Below are 22,832 nucleotides of genomic sequence, written 5' to 3'. Positions count from 1 at the left end.
AGGTGGGATAAGGCACAAAAAAGATTGGGACACACTGTTCTAGATTGTTGTTAAGCGAATCATAGAACGTTCCCCTATACAGAGGATACAGAGGTGACCTTGCTAATGTCTTCGGAAAACACTGGATTGAAGTCATTTCCAACCGACATTTTTGGATATCTACGGGAAAGAAGCCTATGTCTAGCATTGAATGTCTTGTAGCTGCATTAATGATAATTATAATGATTAGGTTGGCAATTTTCCTCTCCATTTCCCGACAAACAAATACCATTTTAATAAAGAGAGCGTGAAATAGTTAAAACAAATAATTTTAATAAACCATCAAACAGATATTGTCACGTTCATGTTTAATCACGTCATTGTGGCACGGCAACTCGTCCGAAGCGGTTTATTTAAATTTAAAAATCTCATGTTAAAACATTGAGAGGAAATAAAAGCTCTTCATGACCATTGAGTCTGTGAAAATTATGGATGGATATTTATGAACAGGGTTATGTCACCGACAGGGTCCCGCAGTTGCATTGTAGGGACGGTACGTGCAAGTTTAAATATTTTAAAGTTTTATTTTAAAAAGATTTAAACTTATGTATATATGTGCGTGTGTGTGCGTGCGTGTGCGTGTGTGTGCATGCGTGTGTGTATGCGCGTGTGTGTGCGTGTATGTGTGTGTGCGTGTATGTGCGTGTGTGTGCGCGTGTGTGCGTGTGTGCGTGTGCGTGCGTGTGTGTGCGTGTGTGTGTGCGTGTGTGCGTGTGTATGCGTGTGTGTGCGTGTGTGTGCGTGTGTGTGTGTTTGCAATAGGCGCTTCAAATCTAGTTTTAATAGGTACTCTTGTAGCGTCAATTTGATTCTAGTTTAAATCAAAACGTGTTCTTATAACATTTTAATTAAATAAAAATATTTATACTGGCAGTGGTTGCCGATCACTTCCTACCAGACGTATTGGAAATTATAGGGGTGACATACGTCCAACAGTGGGCGTTCTACCAAAAAAATACGTACACTTTGATCTTAGTGTATATATAAGTGTATATCTGTAAACCCGAATTAATTTTTAAAAACATTTAAATTTTGACAACCCTTAATTGATATTTTATCCTCTGACCTGAATTCAGTACGTATAGGGAGACCGGGCAGAGCTTGTGATCTCTAAAAGTGTTCGTTGCTTCTTGGTGCATTTCAATTAAGCGGGTCTAATGTTTACGCTTTTAACACCACTAACTGCAATCATCACTGAAGCGTTGCGGTTTAAAAAAAGTACATTATCCGTCTAAAGTTTTAGCGTTGCGAAAAACATTGTTATAGGGCTTATTTTGTAGACTTTTAAAACAAAAATAAGTAATTTAACAGGTGAGTATATCATGCTTAAATATTCAATTTGATTAATTTTTAATAGAATATAACTTGATAAGTTTCAATGACTCAACTTAACAACAGCTAATCCTACCAGGTTACTTAGTTTAAGTTAATTTCAATAATTAACATTACACACACTACTTTTATTTTTCACACCACAGTTTCTATTAGAAGTATGAACTTAAAAGCTGTATGTCATGTTTAAGATAACTTTATGAATAGTTAAGTGTAGTAGCCCAAAGATAGAAGATTGAGATTTGCAATCGTAGGTCGTGTGTTCGACTCGTGTGTATTTTATAAATACGTAATATTATAAGCTTTGATATTTGTGTTATAAACGTTTGATTCTCAGTGTAGATATTTTAAAGTAAGACATAAAAATTGATGCAATATTTGTATGTTAAATTAGCATTTGTGGCCTAGTGGTAAAGGTCTTGACTTCTGATCAAAGGTCGCGGGTTTTCTCTAGATACAATCTCATATAACTCACACTGTGCATTGATTATATAGGATTGTCACAAATAAGTTTAATAAGGATAAGCAGCAGCGTCCTTTGCGTACCATAATACCAAACTGAGATCGTAAACCCGTCTGCCAAGCGTGGCGATTATGGTATGTCCCCCCATAGATATCATTGGAGGCCTTTGCCTTTCAGTGGGTGCCTATAGGCTGAAACGAACCAACATATTGGTAGTTCTAAATGCATTTGATCACTTTATTTTTTTTATCTTTACTCGTGTACTGACGATCAGACTAATTCTAATTCTAAATTTAAATTAGTTTACAATAGTATTTATGGTCCTATAAATTCTTCAGTGTCAGAAAAAAATTATGACAGCCTATTTTTGATCGAGACTATTTATTTCAAGGTCTTAAACAATGCCAATAATATGTCTATTATTAAAGGGTTGTTTGTATGAATCAATTTTTTCGTAATAACATTTAATTATGTATCTAATAGAATCAGGCGTTACCTCCCGGAGGTCCATCCTAACTATAAAAGGAACTAATATCTAGCTACTTCCACTATGCATAGCGGAAATAGCTAGATATTGGTTCCTTTCTAAATTTTATTATGTATTACAAGCTCCCATAACTTATTTGTTAGCTAGCTTGTTTTAAAAGTAGTTAATCAACTATCTATTAAAAGAAACAGTCAAAACTTTTACCATGATTCTATTAAGCCAATTACTTTAAAATCTTATCAGACCTAGGTTTTTAGTTAAATCATACGTAATTTTTCATTTAATTTGATACATTTAATTCTGATTTTGAAATGACATATCTTTATTGCCAGTTATTTAAATTTAAATGACCACAATGATTTGGTTTTTACTAATTAGTATTTTCTGGTCATATAAAATATTTCGACAATACACTTATGTAGTACAGAGATATACATAAATTAAGTACGGTTGGTTGTTGGACACTAAGACAATGCAATTAGGTACGCCTACCTAGGCACATATGTAAAATTTATACGAACGCACGGAGAAAATCAGTAAAAAAAAAGGAATATTTTTTTGTTTTTATTAAAAACTCTACACCGCTCCGCTTATCACTGTGTCACGTTTAATACAGGCATCACGTTGATTGGCTCATCTCCAACAAACGGTGTTTAAATTGGCCGAGAGAACGACAACGGAATCGACTCCAACGAATAGGTTCGTGCCTCATAAGTTTTCGAGAAATTGCCCCGGGAAACTTTCTTCTATCGACTTTTTTTAAATATTATAAGACCAACAACAAGTTTAAATCACATATATTTTGTTTTGGTACATTTATATCTATTTTAATATAGGGTGGGCCATAAATTTTTGCACTTTTGAAACACGTGTAGAAATAAAAGTACAAATGCTATTTTGTTTATGATTTATTTACCGTAATTATCATTTATTAAAATTTATTTTTTAAAAATTACATCGTCGAGATGTGCTCCGTCTCGCCGTTGGCCCCTTACTCTCACGGTTTTGGAGAAATCAAGTGTTGCTATTTGCAAAAATTTTCGGCCCACCCTATATTTGCACCATCAACCAAAAAATGCAACAAACATACATAAATTTACATAAACACAAAGTTATACGTTCAATGCATCTTTGATAACAGACGAGAAAGAAAAGTAAACTGTTCTTGTAGGAGGAACGCTGTGTTATAATACCGAATTTATGCATAAAAGTGAAGTGAAGGGAAGCACCGTTAGATATTGTGGTGGATTGATAAATATTGTAAAAAATTTAGAAACTTTTTGGTACTGCTCACGTACCGCCACCGTCTCATATTTAAGCGTTTGCGTATCACAATCCTCTAATTTCGTAAGTGTTTATTGTGAAACATTCATAATTATCTATTGTAATAAACTTCGATATAATAATTTAAATAAATTTAATTATTATGTTCTTTTGTTATTTATTTACTTCAACCGTTGGAGACTATATTAGACTATATAATTTCTTGCTCTTTTCATCCAATGGACGCCCACTACAAGGCATTGCCTCTCCAAAAGTCGCCACGATAATCGGTATTATGCTGATCGCATTCAGCTACTTTCCGCGACCATAACTATGCCAACAGTCTACCTAGATGGAAGCCTGCCCACGCCGCGTCTACCGGCTCGTGGTCGCCTCTAGAGAACCATTCGGCCCCAACGCCCATCGGTTGCACGAGCGATGTCCCCAGCGACCTGCCACTTCGGACAATCAATTCTTCTAGTCACGTTAGTGATCTTGGTTCGAAAACAAATCTTATTGATAAGTTATTGTTATATAGTTGCGAATACCGCTGTCGATACTAACATAAGCAAAGCGATCCTTCGAAAATTTAAAAGTTAAGATAACTTTAAAATATTCGAATTTTAATTTCAATATCACTTCGTACTTCTAGAGAATTTCGTTCGTTATATCATTTGCTTTGCACGTCACATAAATCAGTATCAAATTACATATTGCTACGGCACGATGACAAACACGTGTAGCATTTGAGGCGTGTTTCATCGTATACATTTATTAATTAATTTGAATTGATATAATTACTAAAGCACGCTCCGCTACGAGTGTTACGAATAATATTTTAATTAGTGATATTGTTAGCGGAATGAATGCGCCCTTTGATTCGACTAGACGAGGGTACTTTCTATAGGCTCTCGACCGTCTTTATAACGTTCGTAAAAAGGGTTAGATGACAAACACAGTTTACCTGATGTTAATTAATCATCCAATGAATTCTGCGTCTCATCGTTTGAATGTTTTATGATTTTTATTTCTCATTAGGAAAAATAAAGTTGTAAATCTTTTTACACTATTCCCACATGGCATGGAGACCCGGTATTCTCTCATTTATTTTCTTTCTTACTTATCAATTTTGTAAACATTTTCTGCCTTGACCTAACTTCCTTACTTCCATTTTAACATCTTATATTTAATGTTTTACCTATTATTTCTACTGTATGCGGAAACTAGGCAAGATAGGATATTGAGATAACTATCTCAATATCCTAGACTTTATTTTGCGAAATAAGCTGCCTGCAATGTAAACATCAAACGTCTTTTCTAAGAAACTGAAATAAAGTACGTGAGAAACATCGGATAGTCATAGAGTCAGTTCTAGGTTAAGCTCCGGAGGAATCGCTGCTCAAATTCTCAAAGAGTCTCTTAGATAAGTTAAACAAACAATAAAATAAGACATATATATATATATATACATATATAATATATATATATATATATATATATATATATATATATATATATATATATATATATATATATATATATATATATATATCATATTCTAAATTTTTATTTACAACTGTATTCCTTACTTTTATTATATTTACTTCTTCAAAAGTCTTTATAGTACAGTTTAGATTATATAATAGTATTAAAGTGATGTTATGAGATTGCATATGAAATATACGTCAATATTGACCCAGATAAGCGAAAAGTGTACGAATACGTTGAAATTAGTTTATTCAAATGTTACCAAATAATATTTCAATAAAGAGACTTCATAATAATGTGAGAATTTAACCCGAAATCGACTACATATATGCTAGATTATTTTTCAGTTTTATAGAGCAAGTTACTATATTGGTGATTCCAATTATATAGTAAGTTTTGACTCTGACCATCTTGAAAGATCTACAGAAATAAGTCATCTTTACTTAGTAACTGATATCGTTAAGAAATCCATTTCTGTAGTAACCATTAGTGTCTTGGCTTTAAAAGTCTCGGTAAATGAAATAAGTTATCTAACGAGATTGTATATATGTTATAAAGGCTCCCCCTCGCTCACTTCTCGTGGTTCGTACTGCCTTTTGTGTGTGTAAATCCATTTAATTCGTTCTTGGCTATTTTTTTACAAGGTAAAAAAAATACTTGGTTTTTTATGAACGTCTTTCAACTCTAATTGATAAAAGAAATATTTAAGACCAAATTAAAAGTCTCTGAAACTGATGTCTTCAGAGATATCGTGATGATTTAGCACATAGATGTAAACTTATATATATACAAGTCTTAAAAGCGTTAATAATAAAAATTATTTACCTTTTACGTCATAATCCTTATCTCCTCCATATCTTACAAATACGAAAAACATTGTCATAAGAATCAATTGAAATATAAATAGCGAAGCAAACTTCATTTTTCTGTATTTATGTAGCATACCTGAAAGTAAGAAATAAAATTTACAATGTATATTAATATAATATCACTACGTAGTCTCTCAAATGTATTGTCGGATCAGAAATGAGATCTGCAGAAGTTGTGGTCACAGACGTAGGTCTAAGAAATGTTTATCTAAAGTGACAGTGCACAACGTACATCGGTATTAAAACCAATGGCCGTTAGGACTGGAAGGTTGTTGAGTAGCAACCGCGAGCCGGTGGATCTTATGGGTAAGCTCTTTGATCGACGACACGGTTAAGCTCGAGGAAAGTCGCTAGACACAGGTAGCGCAAGATAGGCTATCGTGTATGCACCTTGCAGTGGGCATGTATCGGCTGAAAAGAAGATACATAAAAATATTAAACTATTTATCTTGGTATCTATGTCTTATTAATAAGTTTCTAAATACTTTGCAGAAGGTTTTTATGGTAAAATATTACTGTATCTAATACTGCCTGCATTTGAACTGACGATCATAAATCACAAGGGCAGTCATTTAGTTTATGGCAACATTTTTTTGGAAATCCAGTCGTTTGTGTTACAAAAGAATCAAAATTATTTATTTACGAATCAAATGCTATAAATACTATTTTTTTATTTATCAAGGTTTTAGTTGATTATTCGTAGCTTGACACAATTAATAATGGGTCAGTTAGTTAAAAATATAAATATGTCGAGAAATTTTCACGGATACAAATGAATAGGACTCTACTGCGTCGTAGCTATGTTATAAGCTATCTTACATAATATATATTATTTAATACATAAACAATATTTCACGCTTAGTTATTTCATGAATGAATTGGTCAAACACTCGTCGAAAATCAAGATATATGAGTATGATAATGAGTATTACATATGAGTAAAAGATACTTCGAGAGGGTTGGTAAATGTTACACTTCGTAGCACTATGTCGTCCACTAATAGACTTCGTAGAGGTACACTCGTAGCAGCTACGAGATTAATATTTTTTTCTACGATTTTTCAAATACACTACGATGTAAACTTTTTACGTACACTAATGTTATTTTTGTTCCTTTCGGCAATCACTGTAACTGTTGACAGTTTGTTGAACACATTATCGCCGGACCATGTTCCTCGTGGAAACTTAATCACACGGTTGAATTTTCAAGTATTCAAAAATTAATTATTGATAATGACAGAGTGTGACAGTTTTTTAGTTCTTTCTTCTTGATTCCTTAGCACTTGACGTAATATGCGAAAAAAGTTTTTATATTTATTTATTCTATTTTTGTTTATATAGCGACATAAAAGCGACAGTTACAAAAAATATTACACTCAAATATTATTAAAAAGTAATAAAGTAAAATTAATTATAAAAATAAATAAATATTAATTACATTGTGTTAAAAATACGATTTATTAAACGTATTATTCAAAGATTTTTCTTTTTTTTTGTTGACGGTAGGTCACTTTTTCCCAACTGGTGGTCACAGATTCCGCAAGTTTTTTAAGTACGGTTTACACCCCGTTCTTGGTAGAAAAGCTCTAGAGTTCCCTCAAGAGCCTCAGTTCGTGTTATAACATATTAGTTTATTACCGAACTGGGATGCAATGTCTGAAACTATGTTTTAAATTATATAAATTTTACATGTGATTTATTTTACCAGCCATTTCCTTGGGATTTCAGTGTATAAACTGAAGTGAAATTTCAATTATTAATTTGAATTGTTAAATATGCGTCAAATTAAAATTAACAATAAACAAATAACGGATCAAAGACAGAATTATTTCTATATGTAATACTGCATCAATTTCGTTTTTTATTATAACCTTAATTCTTGAAGTGTTTCGAGATTATAGAAAACATTAAAGCTGATTAGAGCGTAGTTAATTTAAGCTGCCAAATATTTGCTTTTACTTCTTAAATGCACCGTCACAATGTAAAAATGTTTTAAGTAGCAAATTTAAATATACGCCAATATTTTATAATTAAAAATCACGTGTAACTTGTTGAGTACATACATTGTAATCAAAAGGTTATTTTTTTTTAAATACAAAATCCTGTACATGATTTCCGCGTACGAAAATTTACATGCATCATCTCAACTGTATTGTAATTTGCAAGCTGTAGAGAGGATGATGACATGGTTCACAGAGAGTAATAGATAAATACTTCTTTCCTATTGTGCCTCTTCTTCGAGGCTACTATGGGAGCAGCAGCAAAAGACAGAATTTTTTAGTAAAGATCACTCCAGAATGTTCTTTAACTTGCAAACAGTTCATATGTCAGGACAAAGGCTTTCCCTTTTACTTTGTATTATAAGCTATAGCATTCGATTCTTCTCTCCTCTTTTAACATTAGTATTGTTACTTTCATATCACTGTTTTTATCACTATCTAATATCTTTACGACATAGTTAAGAAAGAACATAAGAGACGTAACTCTGCAACCCATGGATTAGCCGGCGGAGTACATCGCGTTATAGATAAAAGAGTTTGGCACGGTTCTCGGGGCTGACGGCTTGGTATTAGGTTTAAGAACACCTATTTGCATTGCATTGGCGTTCATATTAACTAATAAGACTATCCTTATATACGTTTAAAAATATCGTATTAATTATGTTTTAGAATTGTGTTCTAGAAGTAAGCTTATAAAATATCTTGACAGGCCAAAATCCTTCAAGAGGTTCCGCTATTATACTTTTCAATTCTACCTTCACTGAATTCGAACCCCTTGTGTGAATTTACTCCTAGTAATTTCTTTGAATAGGTTGTGGTAATTTTTAACCTTATTTATATGGTCTTTAGGTATATTTATTACCCAAAAATAAAACACGTAACAAATTGCTTAAAGTAAATTTGACTTATAAAAGACGTAATGGTGTTTATAAATGTTATCAAACGGTATATACTAAATAGATTAACACGACTCTAATGAGATAATTTGTAAGATCTTACATAACGTTTATCTGATGTTACGAAATTCTTATCGTGGAATTAGTTTAAATTTTAATGTCTTTGATAAGTGTTTTATTTTTACTGCAAAAAAAATCAGATATTTTTTTAAGATTTAAGGGCGCTCTTGCAATATGTTATTTAAATAATAACCTCCCTAATAAATTTCATACAGTTAAAAGTTACCGGCGTCTCGTTGTTCATTAAATCAAAATTAAGGGTATTTTAGTGTAATCGATATAATGTTTTAATGTATCAATAATATATAACTATTACTTTCCGAAAACGAGCCTTAATATAAATATGCTTCAAGGTTTTAGCTCTGTATTTTGTATGAGAAAGAATATGTGAAAAAAATGTCGACATGGCCGAGCTCTTTTTCATATATTATTAATTAATGTATGTATTAATACATATACATACTGCTCCTGATATTATTGGAAATGACGACATAGTTGAGGTTACTGAAAATCGCTGGATGCAACGCTGATCATCGTGGCGATATATTAGGAAGGCTTGCAGTAGGCTTCTATCAACAGGTATGATGATATAAATATATAAATAAATATGTCCCATTAAGTTAATTCGAGACTTAAATTTTTCTCCAATAATAAACAAATATACAGTTGTAGCTCTGTTTTTGTATTGATTTATCGTAGCCCGTGAGTTTGAACATTAATACTTTGTATTATTTATTCAGCGTCATACCACATATACTTAAACATGTATAAACGAGTAAAGAAAATATATAAAGGCTATATATGTTATGAGTTTATAAATTAAAAAAGAAAACAAATTTCAAATACGTGCCTTACCCTTCAATTCATACAGTATCGCTTAGGTAACAATCTTACTTATAAATGAGAGAACGATCGTATTTCAACAGACTATTAAAAAACTAATATCATGGGACTTAAAAGCAGAAGAAACCGCTGCATAAAATTGCAATATGTCGAAGATACTGCCTTTCCGCTGGTGAGGTATCGATCCACCGTGCCTTCTGTAATCTCTGCATTCATCATTATTTATATATATTTTAATATAATAATGTTTTCACAGTCGAAATGCATCAATTTTCAAAAGTCGAAAAGCATAAGTAAATAAACAACAGTAAAGAGTTTTTTTATCCTTTATAGACGAAGCAAAGGTCAAACCTCTGTCTCGCTTGATCTTAATCGATGACGAGACTTAAGACGGTACAAGCTTGCCCAAAAGAAACCTATTCTATCTTGTCTTGTCTCATATAACGACACCAGTAAGTTGTTCAACTTCTTGGCTGTTCGCACAAAAAAAAAAGTATTAGCAAAGGCTTAGTGCGGGTGGAAGGAATTTCAACCGTGTACGGATATCGCGAATCTGTATCTGTACTTTTCAATAAACTGATGTTTACAAAATATCTGTTTATTCTACAATAAACATTTCGCAACGACGACGAGATTCTACAACGCGGGCAAGTTGATATTTTATTTTTACGTCGATTAAAACGTAAATAATATATTTCTAAGAAGATTTAAAGATTAGAATGGATCAAATAATTTATGCTATGAATATTTGTAGTGAATGTTCGTGGTCCGCTGACTCAGCCGTCCGTTTTAATCCTGACTGTGCGTAAAAATATAAGAGAGTCAGCCGAAACAGGGTCATGCAAAAGGACGACAAGAAAAAAAAAGCAGATACGAAACACATGTATTTTCTGAATAGTTTAGTTTTTATTAGCTACCAGGCCACTCATAAAGTTTGTCAAAAAAAAGTATAAATATGGAACGCCGGCGATTTGGAAATATTAAATTCGTTTATTAAAATAATATAAAAGGTACATCCTAAATTTGAAATTTCCTTCTAATTTTTCTGCTGGCGTCATAAAACTGTAATGATAATAAACAAACAAATCAGTATTAATTTTTTTTTTACGCACTCACTATGTTCAAGAAGGAGTAATTATTTATTGCAGAATAGAATTGTAAAGGTCTAAATTCCCCAATTAACGGACAGACATCTAAAAAGAGACATTGTTTGTATTGTAAATTAAAAATCAATGTATTAATTTATTACCTTTCGCGTGTTATTTTAAATAAACCAACCTAGTATAATAAAGTACACTTAGTTTATTATACTAGGTTTCGAAAGTGGAATTTACTTATGAGCTTACAGAAAAAATATTTAAGATTATCAGTTTATGCTGGGTGTTCCGCGCTATTAATTTTTCTGTCTTTTACACTTTCGTCGGACCCAAGCTTTGAGCTTTGAGTATTTGTCTATGTTACTTATACGATAAACTTATAAACGATGATACGACATAAAATACATTTGAAATGGAATATAGAAAAAATAAATATCTTGTGTTTACATATGTCACAAAATTTTATTTATCTTCTCAAAACTTTGTGATCACCTGTATGCGAATTATCTTTATATAACTTTGTCACGTAATACTGCAATTTAAAAAATATAGGTGTTTAACGCCTGTATAATTATCATACATTTATTTATTTAAACTTTGTTGTACACCAAATAAGCATAAAAATAAGATGTCACAAAGATCACAACTAAAAACAATTTATAGAGAGGTACAACAAGTGGTCTTATCAATACCAGTGTTTCCCAACATGTGGCTCACACCCCACAGAGGGGCAATTTGGTTGTTTAGGCAATTTGAAAGTGGTCTCGATACGAGCTTAAGCCTTTCCATTTAATATGAAAATTATGCGACACGGGCGTAAGAATTTCATTCCGGAGATTTCCGGAGAAAGTTTTAAGTAGATAAATACGAATAAATAAATAATACTATTGCAATTGAAATATTCTACTTAAGAGTCCAGGTAAGTAATTTTTTCTCCATATATTAAAAGATGCTATAAGCTTGTCTAATTGCTGGTTTTAAATGATCGCAAATGATAGGGTCAGGAAAATAATGAAACGTCTTTTCATCCAATATCACTCAGTACTTTAAGATGAAAATCTACGGCTAATGCGTTTTCAGAGTGATAACTTACTGCACTGAGAAGAGCCGTAGACAGGGCTAATATCTCCAGACTTTTCTATAGAAATGATAAGAAAAGTGGAAGAACTAAAGTAATCGACATAGACAAATAGATTGGCAATGGCAATGACGGCCATGGACGCTTACAAACGTTCCTGAATTCTTTGAAAGAGGCCTAACACAGACGATAAAAATACTACAGTTGATATGATGATGGTAATGATCACAATTGTTACAACACATTCATTCTTAGTTAGCATCAGTAAATATCTAAAATCTTTACAATTTTTAGATATACAGCAATAGCATATACTAGTTTCTATACAATGTTTAAGAGGGCGTAATTGTGTTACCATTCGAGCATGCATATGATTTTCCTTCAATCAAATGTACTCGTTAAATGGGCAGAAGTTGATCACCCGAGAACGGCGAGAAGGATACAAGCGAGCAGTACACGAAGTTGTATTTACATGTATACAAAGGGTATTTACAATTTACACGAACCTAACGAAACAGCAGGTAGGTACCACATGACTGATTGGGTTTAAATTCAAATCGCCATTCGAATTTGAATTCGAACCCGCAAGAATAATTTTAAATAAAATATTGTGACCGTAGTAGTCCCCAATATGAAATGTGGACGTTGCACATTCATCTCTGTAGTACTTGATACCTATTCGTAAAAGTGTAGTCGGAGGGAAGGCTTCTAGTTTTAACTCACACAACGTCAAAAATTTAAAAAAAAAATCAAAGACATGTGGGATCAGATAATACACAGTGGAACGGCCGGGGGTCTATTCCGTTATATCAATATATATACAAAATATTAGACAGGCGTAAATATAAAACTATTTGTTTATTGTCTTCAAGCTGAGTAAAGTAGCGTGATAGATTTAAAAGTGTTAAAGTGTTGTCTGTCTCTACTTGGTTACTAAAGTTGTTTGTTGTATTAAATATTAACCCATAATAACAGACAATTTTTAAGCTATGTAATATTATTTACATTAAACCAAGGCAACAAAATATCATCAATGTTATCCGTAATGGATTGATCAGGGCAAGATTTATCAGAATTCCTGGATAAAAAACCCTTGACTCTATTTTTTTTGCCAATGCCTTAAAAACATTAACGTAATTTCTATTTCAAGGCTTACGTCTTGTTCATCCTAATTACATTAAACCTTTAAAATTTATCGTTTCTGTTTGGGAGATTTACACATTTTGAAAACCAGGACAAAACTTTTTTTTTGTTATTAATATCATCTGTTTCAACTAGCCAGCTATAAATAGAATAAACAAAGAGATCTTAATGCGAGTTTACTCTTATAACACCATAATTGTTTTCTCTGATCTAAAATAGATGTAAAAACATAGTATCTAGACCCCTAATTCAAAGATAAATTGTTTCAGAAATAGTTAAAAACTTAATCAAAAAACGTTTTCAAAATTCGAACTAATATATATTACAGTTATTTTTTTAATATTTGTTCGCGTTCTAATAAGAATAAATTATTGTAACATATTTCTGGGTGTCTACGTTATTGTGACTGGAAATAGATTGTAAAACCTTCAAAGGTGTAAATGTATAGATGATTTACTGGTAAATATAAACCATGTATGTTTGATAAACATAAAACATTTATAATATGTAATAGCTAAATGCTGAATTATTACATAGAAAAGGCTAGACATATCTAAACTATAAGATTTAATGTCTCAAACACAAGAAGGCGTAGAGAGAATGTAATAAAAATAATATTTGTCTAAAGCATCTGATTGGAGTAGAATAGAGTATAATTCCAATTTTAAATTCAAACATTTGTTTTTACGTTTTCGAAAAGCTTCCGCCGGTGGTTGTGGTAATCGAAAATTTAATTCCGGCCCCGACAATTTCAGATGTAGATCGTTCGTCGGCCATTATGCAATTGACTACACGCTAGTGCATAAAATTTTTAAATTTACTGCCAACCTCCATGCCCGCCATTTTGCAAGTCATAAATACGTTAGTGCAGTTTTACGTTTTCTTTTTTTTTTTTGGTTTTTCGGACAGACTTTTTTTTGTAACTTTACATAAACTTAGAAAAAAAAAACGTGACGAAATTAATACAAGAAAAAAATAATTATTTTAATCTTTTTGACGAGTCCAAAATAATAAATATACATTATTTAATTTTATCTCGTTCTATTTCAACTTTCACCTACTCAATATTGGATATCATAAGTAATAAGTTTTATTGGTCCTTGTTATTCGGGATCAAACCAAATTTTATATCGTCATTTCAGCCCTTAGACGCTCTCTGGAAGGCTATTGTCTATTGCTTCTGAAGATGTTAATGCTGTTAGCCCTAAGGCTTTTACAGCTTCATCGGTACTGAGTTTACGGAGCGGAAGGGTCCGGAACTATATAACTGGATACACTGGAAGGCATATACCTCTTCCAAAGATAACTATGGGTTGATGTTCCATAATTGCCACGTTTGAGCCATTGCAGTGTGGGTATTATGGTACATAGACTATGTACCATAATACCAGTGTACACTATGTAACATAGTGTACAATCCTGTCCATCCTCTGGAAACTTGTTTATAACCAGTGGCAATCCTATTTAATTAATGCACAAAATGTGAATTATATAAAATGGTATCCCAAGATACGATCCCGGGACCTACGGTCTCAAATCTCTGTCCGTTAGTTATATTGTTTAATTTATGTAATCTTTTTAGTTTTGAATTTTTTAACATTGGAAGTTAAATTGTATAGGAATGAATTGTCTTACACAATTTTTAATGGAGGCTGGTACGCTGCCACTAATAACATAGATTTATATCTACTTTTGAGTCTAATAAAAATTATTATTAATCGCAATCTACAACATGAGATCTAGAAACACTTAGAGAAAAGGTTGGTGAAGAAAATTTCATAAAATTTTCTTCACTGTGTATGTATGAAAGTCTGATCTATGTACATAAAAATAATAAATTTACTAAAAATTAAGGTTTTTATTAAATAGCAAAGTGTGAGTTATACTCGTATAAGATTGTGTCCCTGGAATCGAACTCGCGACTTACGGTCGCAAGTCTCAGTTCTCTACCGTGGGGCTAGCACTGCTCGTTTAATTTATTAATATTGTTTCAAATTCTAAGTATTATTTCAAATTTCAAATTTTACGCTACTCAGAAACAAGCGTTTGTAACACAAACATAAAGGCTTATAAAATCTTATAAAATACTAAAGCATAAAATAAAAGCAATATTATGGTACAAAGATATTCAATATTTAATATAGATAAAATTTCTTAATGCTACAGGAAATGCGTAAAAAAGGTTTTTTTTTTTTTAAATATGACTATTATTTCACTTAAATCAATCGATTTTTAATTTTTAACGGTAACAGTAACATAAAATTGTTGGGTACATTTATTACCAAAAAGCTAGTTTAAGTTTATTTAAATAATATTTTTTTAGCAAAATAAAAAAAGGAGCAGGAAATTGTTACGTTAAAAATGATTTTAAACTGAATTGTTATTGCAAATATGGATATATTATTTAATGTCTAAATATTAAATATTCAGTTTCCAATATTACGCACATTTATTTAAAAAGACACGTAGAAGATATAAATGTAAAACAGTAAAAACAAAAGTTTACCTGCGGTTTTATAGAACACGAAAAGGTTAAAAGGAACTGCCGGTACGTTGGCGAGCGTGAGTAGTGTCTAACACTGATTCGTCTCCGAAGTGGTTTCGAAATAAAAATAAATGTCGCGGAATAACGTAGAAATCAGTAAATGTTAAAAATATCTAGATATTTTATTTTTTTAAAACACACGTACAAATCTTATGCCATCACACGGTAGGAGTATTTTTTTCTTTCTCTCCGTAATTGTTTTTATTTATTATTTTACATACTTTTTACATACGTGTACATACATAAGTCAAAACGTGGACTTGTTAATACGACCTGTAATTGAAAATATGGGGCGGTATTCGCTCATGCTGTCTAACGTAGCCTGAGGATTAATTTTCTTTTGATCCTTTTTGTAATTAAGTTCTTTACTCAACTTTCCTCCTTCTCAATGTCTTTCAATATTTACTTCGATTTCTTCCACAATATTTATCATTCCTTTTCATATTTTTACTTTCGTGGCTATCCCGACAGAGTTCTGCAATTTTACATTTATTATATTTATCATTTGTTTAACAATTTATTTATTCTTAATTATTTTTATGGTTATTTATTCACTTCATATAATTTACATTTCTAATATATCTATTATCTATTTCATGCCCCTTGTTCATTATTTTCATTATTCTTGTTATTTTTCAATTATTTATTATAAGCTACTCTTTGTTTTTCCTATTACCATTTTGCAGGACTTCTAAAAAGTCTGGCGACATTCTTTTTTGCTCACCATTGAGGCGATGTGTTCTCCTCTTCTATTCTTATCTCCCTCTGCTATCTACACTGGCTCTTACCGCTCGAAATATAGAACAACCGGTGATCACGTGCACCACGGTCTGGTTCACACCCAGATCTCTGACGCACGAGGGACTGGCAAAACATTACCAGAATCCCTTTTGTTAAATATATAATGCATATTAAAAGTTAAATGGACGGATAAGGCTTATTATTCAATAAACGAATAAAAGAATATTTGGCAATGATGTCGCCTGAATAATTATAACGTATTTTATGTATAAATCTGTGTTCTAAAACTAAATAAAATATGTTAGTGTGGAGTTTTTTCTTGTTCTCCACAACTATGACACCTTGCGAAGCAAATTGAAGTCAAAATAAAATATATTAAAAAAGTAATAAAAAGTTGACCATCAAAAAGAGTTACTTTAAAAGATCCAATTTTGAAGACAGCTGAGTTAACATATTTATCAATTAAATGTTATATTATTTACTACATTTTAAAATTAAATATTTATAAGCTAGCAATTGTTTTTTTGTTCTTCGGATATAAAAATCTGTATCAATCTTAATTCACTAGTAAACATTGAGGACAATTTATTTTTATTACATTTAAATAACTCAAAAATGTTTTATTATTATTTTTTTTTATATTTTATTACACGCGCTACGGTATATTTTAATAGTTTCATAATAATAGCCAAAAACTAAAAAGGGCGGTCTTATCACACGAGGAAATCTCTTATGGACAACCAAATTATGGAAAAGGTAGAACTATAAATAATGGGCAGGTATAGTAAATATTATAAATATAATACAATAATAAACAAAAACATCAAAATGACTTAAATCGCACTTGCTTCAGAAAGAATAAAGAAACAGAGGAAGAAAAAAATTGAATTAACAGATAAATCATCATAGGTATAGTAAAAAGTTTTCTTCCATTTTCTTAAAAAGAGGTAGTGACCTCTTATATACAGCGGTTAATCATTCCACAATCGAAATTATGTAATGTATGTATTAACTAACTTTTTAACTTGTCTAGTTATAATAGAATATGTCGATTTCTTTAATAATATTTCCTCCGTGGTTTGTAAATGGGTGTTATTTAACCCTTAACTCGGCAGATTTTTTTAATATTACATTAATATTCATACCAGTTGATTTTTAAGATCCAAGGATGCCAACAGAAAAAAACTGAACAAGCGTTCGAAAATTAAGAAATTACCTAAACATTCACATACTAATGATTACTTTGCGTTCAAAATTGATGCCACTATTTTTTTTAATTCTGATGTATCTCTACAGATGCATTATCAAGAAAAGGGTTAAAGCAAACAAATTCAACCGCAATCGCAAAAAATAATTTTTAAATAAGCATATACTTTCATAAATTTAATTAATGTGGGAGTCACTGACCCTTCATTAATAATAGAGCGTCCTGTCCGTGACACTTTGTAAGATCAGATAAGCTAAACACCTAACGGATTACATTTAGTAAAAATAAGTTTTCATAGAGATTTTGTTGAATCATTGAACTGAAGAAAACGTAGTATACAGTACGAGGCAATTATCTTATAAAATCACAATCCTTCTAGGTTTTTATTCCTTTTAGTTGAAGAGAGATCTATTGCTTTTTTACACATTTTATGTATCACAGTGAACTTAATGCAGAAGGCATTCTCTACCAGTTAAACGTTAGGCGGTACAGAGATAAATTAATGAAAATAGGTGAAACAAGTTAATATCATAAAATAAAATATACAGATAAAATAATCACATAAAACACCATGTATAAATATACAATCATAAACATATACTTAAATATCTACATCATGGTTGCACAGACTTAATAAGACTAGGGGCCACTCGCGCAAATCATGAACTGATGGCGAGCCGGTCGCCAGAAGTATATGTAATTAATTTTTTTTGGTTTTGTTCTGGAATCGAATTCAATATTTTTCGAATGTACGAGAGTATTATTTTTACTGTCGGCGGGTCACCAGTATTCGACCGGCGGGCCGCGGTCTGTGCATCCATGTTACATGTACTATTTATATAATATAATTAGTAATAAAATCGAATCATCGTGATGACTCCGTCAGCTTGTCAAGCAACAGCTGTGTCATTATCATGTAGCTATAGCAGGTATACTGCTGGATATATGCCTCTTCCTTAGATTTCCAAAATCACCGGTAGGAAGCGGCTTGCTTCTAGAATTTTCCGACTATTTCACCAAGGTTATTTTTCTTCGTTGTGTGTAGATGCCCTATCCAGTGTCTAGGAACACACAGTGCGCATATAATATGACCGCTGGGGCTTTCAGTTTCTAAAGTGCAGACCACGTTGCACGTTCTACCACAAGGAGGTAAGATGTCTTACTTTCTGTCGACGAAAAACTTTGAACGCAAGTTACTAACAACCGGTTTTATTGTATATTTATAGGAAAAGTCTATGTCCAGTAACATCCGAGGGCTGAAATAATAATAATAATGAGCGCTACCGAAACAACTGTACCGCCCCTTAGGAAAGTGTGAGAAGGAGGGGGCTGAAAAAAAAGACGACAAGCACCGTCGCTACTGAATCTTCCCCCCGCGTCTCGCCGCGCGCATACCTAAGGCGCGGTATATCGATTTCAGTCGCAGTGTAAGACTATTTAAACGTAATACGTTAATAGTTACACATAAATATGTTGAAAGATAGCAAAAGTAGTGAATCGTTTTTCGATTTTTGTAAAGTAATAGTTAAACATGTTACAAAAATAAACAAGTAAAACAGTGTAATAGAGTAAGTATAAAACTGTAAATAAAAAATAAATATTGTAAACTAAATTGTAAAATAGAGAAATAAGAAGGCGATGTATCAACGAGAATAGAACGAACGAGAAACATCGAAAGAACTTTGGAAAGAAAGAATGAAACGATAGATTATGTGAAGAATGACAGTAGAGAGTAAAAATAAAAAAGACAGTGAAAAAAAAAATAAGAAAAAATGACCCTGTCCTTCCCGAAGATAGGGGTACGAGAAACTCCCAATAGCTATTTTAAAAAATACACATATAATGCGGTAAGGCATTTGTTACCTTTCTGAGACTTTTTTTTTCAGCAATTGCATTAAATAAACAATAGTTAGCTGCGTGTATAAAAATTTTAATTCTTACAAATACAAATTTAAAAATTATTTGGTTTACCAAAAAACGGACAGTTTCATGAATGTCTTATTTTTATTTATAACAGTGTCCGGTTCGTTTATGTGTTACAGCATACGTACAGATAGATATAATGTAATGACGCGAGGCGAACACGATTGTTGAGGACTTCATTTATCGGTTTGTTAATTCATGAAATGTGCACAAACAAAAACAAGGTCATTCGTTAGAGTTACCCATAATAAAAACTTATAGACCGGTAGAAAGCAAATAGTTATTACAATAATACTATTTATTTATTTATTTAGGTACACCAGCAGTACACATATATTAAAAGTAAATTAAAAGTTGTCGTAGAAAAAATGTTTCTTTATGTGTTCCTTTATAGGTGACATAACATTAAAAATTTACTATATACAGCAAAACATGTAAAATCAAAAATCTCGGGCCGCAACATAATATTATTTTACCCGATTGGAAAGCGCCCGAGCTCTCACATCGCTTCGGTGAATGCTTCATTGCACACGTGCCAGCACCCGTTGGTTTAATAACAACCTGTTCAGTATAACCTGGAGTCTGTGATGGATGCGCGAATGAGCATACAAGAACAATAAGCTTGCGTATTTTTGAACACCTGTTCGCTTTGAAAAACACTGTTTGACGCGCCAATATAGTGATATTATTGTCATATAAAACTGCATCGCTGTATATTAATCATAATAAATAAATTTAGTTTTTCACATATAAAAATATATAACGCGTTCCCTCTGATATATGTTACATTTTTCTATATAGGAATGCGACATTGTAATAGCTTCTGGCGGTACGAAATCTATCGGAACAGCTAGAATGCTATTTTTTTAATTTTATTTTTTCTCGTTTCCTTTGCTTTGTTTGGTGCAGGAGTGTTACAATGCGGGTATAAATATTTTTGACATTTTTATTTTTATTTTTTCTATCTCTTTTTCTCACATCCTTCACAAAATCTTTCATTCTTCACATTTTGATATTCTTTCATACGTTGCCTTTAGTACTGTATGTAAATTTCTGAAATTTTCGTTTCATGATCCTTGTAGTAAGTTGCCTCAAGATGTTTGAATTGAAAATTTTATAGTCAGAAGTGAAGTAATTTCAAAAATATATAAGCCCGTCGTATCTAACCCGCATGCGATTGCAATATACATTCCATAATAACTAGAATAATAATTATATGTATTAATTTTTAGTCATCTGCTATTTTATTTAAATCAAACTAAACACATTTTATATTCACAACGGTAAAAGAAATTTATTACAAACGTACTATGATTCCTGGTCTATTTCAAACTGACCCATATTTATTCAGGTCACAATCAATTCATTCAATAATAGATAGTAGATATTATCAAGGTTAAACGCTGCGACTGAATGTATTTAAGAATATTGAATATCTATCTGCAATATATTTGTGAGATGTATTTACATAAAAATCTAGTATAAGTAAACTTTCGCCAACTTTCATTGGTTAATACTATACTTATATTATATATAACTTATAATACTATACACACGACATTGGCGAAGATAAAGGTCAACGAATCCGCTGGTTTGTCACTTTTAGCGAATGGGATCGGATCGGAGCGTGAAGGTAGCGTACCTGGAAAAACCGAGGGGTCGAAGACCAGTGGTTAGACCCAGGTATCGCTGGATCGATCGCGTTAAAGCAGATTTGCGCGAATTGAATGTCAACCAATGGCAGACGATGGCGCAAGATAGAGGAAAGTGGAAGTCTCTCGCTTCGGAGGCTAAGACCTACTTTGGGTCACTGAGCCAGCGGAGTAAGTAAGTAAGTAGGAAGTAAGTAAACTTTATCAAATTTTTTATATTAAGGATGTTGCTGTGGTATATATCGTAAAAGAGAGTAGATACCAGTGATATTTTTAGGTACCCAGGATCGATTTAAAAGCTCAACACTGGATATAAACATATATTGTCTTACCAATATTGATTGAATATAGGTGTACGTTTTAAATGAGTGAATGTATTTACTGTTAATTAATATATGGTACACTCTATCCAAAAATAATTGGTTTTAAATATAATAATTAACGTAATGATAAAATAGTAAGAAAAAGCGTTTTCAAATTCGTATTACTTTTTATTACAGATCATTACTATTTACTATCTGTGCTTGCAGCCTTTTTATGTAGTATAGTATCGTAAGAGAAAAAGGCTGTCGCGTTTCAATGAAAAATAATGAAAAAATTAACTAATGTAATGTATTTGAGAGTGATAGCTTTATATTTGGTGACATATGTCTTACCTTTAAAACTTATAATATCGATTTTAAATTAATCTATATAATTCAAATACCGTAATAGGCTGCAGAGGGCTAAATAGATATGAAATAGAAAGTAAATAATGATACTACGGAAGTGAATACCTACAATCGATAGTTATATACGAAGTCAAGGTACTAGGGGAACATAAACAAGAAAGTATACCTTTGGGATATCGGTTGATTACGATATAGGTTATCTCGCAATGACTTCCGATTTCCTGTATTAGAAACAAAACCTTCTATTTTAATTATTATAATTACTCGGCAACATCAACATAATATATGCTAGTGTCTTTAGTAATATGGGATATATTTGACTTTATGATATACGTGATATTTATTTTCTTTTCTATGGGAATGCGACAGATCAATTCTTTTTATTTATAACACAAGGTGTACAATAAAATTATACAATAAATTTCAGATCTGCCACTGGAGAAATTTAATGCCAATTAAAAATATTTAAAAAAAAGTTTATTATTCTATTCAAAAATATTATACGGATTTTAATGCGTTGAATTAAATGTTGTTGATGCGCTCATAAAGCTACTTATAGTCAAGCACTCTTATTAAATCTATATTTGTGAAGAGCAACTATTGAGTTTCTCGTAGGCTTTTCTCAGCGGAACTGCCTTCCGAGCCGGTGGTAGTTTCCCGTAAGAACAACAATGCCGACATTTTATGTTAATTGATGACTAAAATAGCCTATTTGAATAAAGCATGTTTTGAGTTTAAAAAACTGTAATTATGAAGTCTGCAAGAAGAGATAGTAAACAGTAATACATTTTAATATGTAACCGAACTGCGAAAACGCTGCTTCTTACTATATTAGGTTATTTATTATATTTTTAAACCTTCATCATATTTTTAAATCTTCTTCATCAAGTTCATTTAATGTATTGTACATCTTATCTAAAAATCAATTGTTTGAGAAATAATAAATAGCGTTTTAATAATACAGTAAAAATTACTTTTTCTAAATTTGACTTACTTGATGATAATTAGTTAATTCTAGACTGAAAAGTGTCAAAGA

General features: G+C 31.6%; 1 protein-coding gene across 1 annotated transcript in view; it reads right to left on the bottom strand.

Moving 5' to 3' along the window:
* The window catches only part of Rh50 (Rhesus blood group-associated glycoprotein Rh50), a 44,283-nt gene extending 28,654 nt beyond the window's left edge, over window positions 1-15,629 (bottom strand). The window contains exons 1-2 of the mRNA XM_068773237.1: window positions 15,564-15,629; window positions 5,898-6,017 (exon numbers count right to left, since the gene is read on the bottom strand). Of these exons, the coding sequence (XP_068629338.1) occupies window positions 5,898-6,015 (118 nt within the window). The 5' untranslated portion in view covers window positions 6,016-6,017; window positions 15,564-15,629. The remainder of the gene's footprint in view (window positions 1-5,897; window positions 6,018-15,563) is intronic.
* Between the last annotated feature and the right edge of the window lie 7,203 nt (window positions 15,630-22,832).

This window comes from Battus philenor, unplaced genomic scaffold (assembly GCF_028537555.1).
Source record: "Battus philenor isolate CCGP_79_NKW_IND1 unplaced genomic scaffold, ilBatPhil1.0.hap1 SCAF_11, whole genome shotgun sequence".
Taxonomy (NCBI): Eukaryota; Metazoa; Arthropoda; class Insecta; order Lepidoptera; family Papilionidae; genus Battus; species Battus philenor.
This window is presented reverse-complemented; position numbering and strand designations above follow the sequence as displayed.